We start from the raw sequence: 3,931 nt of genomic DNA, 5'->3' as shown, positions 1-3,931 counted from the left end.
GGGGCACCGGGCGCTTGTCCCCAGGGTCGCTCGGCTGCGTGCTCCCGTCTCCAGCACGTCCTTTGGCTGGCAGGAGGCAATCGCTTTCTGCCGTGGGGCTCGTGCCTCTCTGTTGCCATCCAGAGCAAAATCCCAGGGCGGTGGGGAGGACGTGCTGCCTTTCCAGCAGAAAGAGCCGGGCCAGGGGGGTCCTGGGGGTGGGAAAATCTCCCTCTTGTCGGCAGGGGAGCTCCGGGCCAGCGGCGTTTTGTGCCTGGGATGCGGCTGGGAGCCTGTCACAGCGAGACAGGGACAGCCCCATCTCCTCTGGGTGCTGCTGCCCGCTGACCCGCTCTCCCCTCTCTGCCATCCCAGCGGGCACCTCGGAGCACGACAAGCTGTGCCGAGCCCGGGACCAGTGCCGGGACATCCTCAAGTATGTGAACGAGGCGGTGAAGCGAGCGGAGAACCGGCACCGGCTGGAAAGCTACCAGAAACGCCTGGATGCCACCTCGCTGGAGAGGACCAGCAACCCGCTGGCTGCCGAGTTCAAGGTAGCTCCAGCTCCCGGGCAGCGGCGGGGGGCTGGCGGGGGGCTGCCTGGCCCCAGCCCACACTCGTCACCGCCCTCGGCTTCCCGCAGAGGGTTCAAGGTTCAAGGTAGCTCCAGCTCCCGGGCAGCGGCGGGGGGCTGGGGGGCCGGGGGGCTGGCGGGGGGCTGCCTGGCCCCGGCCCACACTCGCCACCGCCCTCGGCTTCCCGCAGAACCTGGACCTCACCTCGCGGCGCATGATCCACGAAGGGCCGCTCACCTGGCGCATCAGCAAGGACAAGACTGTGGGTACGGACCTTCCCCGCTGCCCGGTACCGGGAGCGCTGGGAGACCTCCCCCTGGATCCTCAGCGTCCCCCGGGACATGGGCATTTTACCTCCAGCCCCAGCGGCATTACAGGGACCCCCTTTGCCGCATCCGCCGGGCCGTCGTCCCTCCTGGCTGCAAGGAGGGAGCTTCCACCTGGCTTGCGAGCGCATCCCTGGCTGAGCCTCCGCTCTCTGTCTCCTCTCCCACCCCAGACCTGCACGTGCTGCTCCTCGAGGATCTCTTGGTGCTGCTGCAGAAGCAGGACGAGAAACTGGTGCTCAAGTGCCACAGCAAGACGGCGCTGGGCTCTTCGGACAACAAGCAGACCTTCAGCCCCGTCCTCAAGCTCAACTCGGTGCTCATCCGCTCCGTGGCCACAGGTAAGGAGAAAGGCCAGGGAGAAGCCGCGGGGGCTGGCAGCGAGGACCGCCTGTCCTCCGGCCGTGTCCCACTGCGGCCGTGCTGGTGACACCCGTGCCAGTGGGTTGGGTTTAAAGCCCTCGCCATGCTCTGACCTTCCTCGTCACTCTTGGTCACCCCATGCAGATAAACGAGCCCTCTTCATCATCTGCACGTCGGAGTTGGGACCCCAGATCTACGAGCTGGTGGCGCTGACGTCCTCCGAGAAAAACACGTAAGGCTCGGCGGGGACGGGTCCTGGCAGCGATGGGCAGTGCCTGCGGGATGGACCAAGGGGGGGGGGGGCCAGCCCCCCCCCCCCCCCCGGGGAGCTGACATGGGGCTGTCGGCCGGGCAGGTGGATGGAGCTGCTGGAGGAGGCGGTGCAGAGCGCCACGAGGAATGCCACCTTCCCCCCCAAGCGCCGGACGCTGGAGCCCACCCGCACAGCACCCTCCGGGTGAGCAGCCCGGCTCTTGCTGGGAGCCGGGGCCCTAGCCCAGTCCTGTGCTGGTGGGCGCCGGGGGACGAGGCCAGCGGGCTGCTGGTCTCTCCGGAGGGCGGTTGGGATGGGGACAGGGTTCCTCCCTGCTCACTGGGGACCTGGGGGCAGCTGCCGGGGCGCCTGGCACCTCGTGCGGGGGCTTTGGCAGCGTCTGCCCTGGGGTCGGCGCTGCCCCCCCCCCCGAGCCCCCGGCTCCTGCCTTTTGTCTAACACACCTTCTCCGTCCTCGCAGCCTGGTGTTACAGGACCCCGACGTCTCCCCCATCCTGTCCCGAGGCGCCAGCTCTGGAGCAGAGGCGGAGGCAGAGGATTGCTCCTCAGGTGAGCTCCCCCGGCCCCGCCTGCCGCTCGCTGCCTGCACCCTGCCCGTCTTTCGGGGACTGGGCGTGGGTCTGAGCTCTCCCCTTCTCCCCCGCAGCAGACGACAATCCCACCGCGCTCCTGGGCAGGGAGAAGCCCCCGGCGCTGCTGGAGGAGGCGGTGAGCAGCGAGGTGGAGGAAGGGGAGGAAGAGCTGCCTGCAGCCCCCGTGGAGGAAGGGGAGGAACAGCTGCCTGCAGCCCCCCTGCCCGCAGGGGCCGGCGTGGAGGCGGCCGACACCCTCCCGGCCGAGCGGCCGGGGCCCCCCACGCGCCTGGCACTCCCGGGGCCCATCGGCGCGGAGGGGCTGGCCGAAGCGGCGCTGGAGGATGGTGAGTGCCGCAGGGGGCTCCGGCGGGGAGGCCCCCCCGTGATGCCAGCCTCTCCTTGGGGGAGCTGAAGCCCAAAAATGCCTCTTCCCCCCCCACCACCACTACCACCACGCTCCATCCCAGTGGAGAACCTGCGGCTCCTGATCCTACGGAGGCTCCTGCCCTGTCGGGACGCGGAGCCCGAGGACGACCTGACGCCCACGCCGTCGGTCATCGGGGGTGCCGGCCAGGCCTGGGACTCGGTGCTCTCCAGCCAGGATTCAGCCTCCCAGGAGGTGCTGGCAGAGCCCCCGAGCGCCGCCGAGGACACGAAGCCTCGGTCGAGCCGGGAGGAGACGGATGAGACGGGTCCGGCTGCCGAGGAGCCAAGCAGCTACAAAGTTGTCCGAAAAGGTAGAGGGGCGGCAGCGAGGGTCCTCGGCCGGGCAGGGCGGGGGACAGGCGCCGGGGACCCCTCTCCTCTCCCTGTGACCTGCCCCTCGCTGGGATTTGGGGTCTCCCTCCCTGCTTGCCTGCGTGAGCTTCGCTGGATCAGGGCTGGGGGCTTGCACGGGGGGGCCGGGGGGTGCGGGTGAACCCCCCGCCTCTCTCCTATGTGCACCCCAGGGGTGTGGGGGCGCTGATGGGTGCCGGTGGTGGGATGCTGATGGGTGCTGGTGGATGCCGGTATTGAGGTGCTGGTGACGGGGTGCTGGTGGATGCCGGTATTGGGGTGCTGGTGGGTACTGGTGATGGGTGCTGATGCTGGGCGTTGGTGGGTGCCAGTATTGGGGTGCTGGTGGGTACTGCTGGTGCGTGCTGGTATTGGGGTGCTGGTGGGTACTGGTGATGGGTGCTGGATGCTGGTGGGTGCCAGTATTGTGGTGCTGGTGCTGGTGGGTGCCAGTATTGGGGTGCTGGTGATGGCTGCTGGTGCTGGATGCTGGTGCTGGAGGGTGCCGGTATTGGGGTGCTGGTGGGTATTGGTCATGGGTGCTGATGTTGGTGGGTGACAGTATTAGGGTGCTGGTGACAGGGTGCTGGTGGGTACTGGTGCTGGGTGCTGGTGCTTGGTGCTGGTGGGTGCCGGTATTGGGGTGCTGGTGATGGGTGCTGGTGCTGGGTGCTGGTGCTGGATGCTGGTGGGTGCCGGTATTGGGGTGCTGGTGCTGGGTGCCGGTGGCGGGGCCTGTTCAGCCCTTCCCTCTCCCTCCCCCCTCTCTTTTCGGGGTGCACAGCCCAGGCGGAGGGTGCTAAGGAGGCCACGCCCTCGCCAGGCAGCAGCCAATCAGAAACTGAGCTGCAGGAAGGAGGCGGAGCTAATGTAGATGGTAAAAAGGCCCCCCCCATCCCCTCCCCAGGCCTCGCAGTGTCCCCATGTCCCCACGTCCCCACCAAGGGGATGCCCTCGTGTCCCTTGAGGGGAGCCGTGCCCTCCAAGGGGACACGTGTCCCTGGCAGGGGGGACGGTGTCACCTGGGAGGACGTGTCCCTGGGTGGGGCGGGGCCGGGGGGG

General features: G+C 68.8%; 1 protein-coding gene across 1 annotated transcript in view; it reads left to right on the top strand.

Annotated features, from left to right (window-relative positions):
• ARHGEF11 (Rho guanine nucleotide exchange factor 11) overlaps positions 1-3,931 on the top strand; it is a 46,024-nt gene that overhangs the window by 20,444 nt on the left and 21,649 nt on the right. The window contains exons 31-40 of the mRNA XM_019473181.1: positions 355-533; positions 745-820; positions 1,054-1,221; positions 1,388-1,475; positions 1,599-1,700; positions 1,978-2,066; positions 2,164-2,255; positions 2,289-2,436; positions 2,560-2,829; positions 3,654-3,754. Coding sequence (XP_019328726.1) covers positions 355-533; positions 745-820; positions 1,054-1,221; positions 1,388-1,475; positions 1,599-1,700; positions 1,978-2,066; positions 2,164-2,255; positions 2,289-2,436; positions 2,560-2,829; positions 3,654-3,754 — 1,313 coding nt within the window. The remainder of the gene's footprint in view (positions 1-354; positions 534-744; positions 821-1,053; positions 1,222-1,387; positions 1,476-1,598; positions 1,701-1,977; positions 2,067-2,163; positions 2,256-2,288; positions 2,437-2,559; positions 2,830-3,653; positions 3,755-3,931) is intronic.

The sequence above is a fragment of the Aptenodytes forsteri genome, unplaced genomic scaffold (genome assembly GCF_000699145.1).
Source record: "Aptenodytes forsteri isolate BGI_AS27 unplaced genomic scaffold, ASM69914v1 Scaffold454, whole genome shotgun sequence".
Taxonomy (NCBI): Eukaryota; Metazoa; Chordata; class Aves; order Sphenisciformes; family Spheniscidae; genus Aptenodytes; species Aptenodytes forsteri.
Note: the sequence above shows the minus strand (reverse complement) of the source record. Positions and strands in the feature narration are given on the sequence as shown.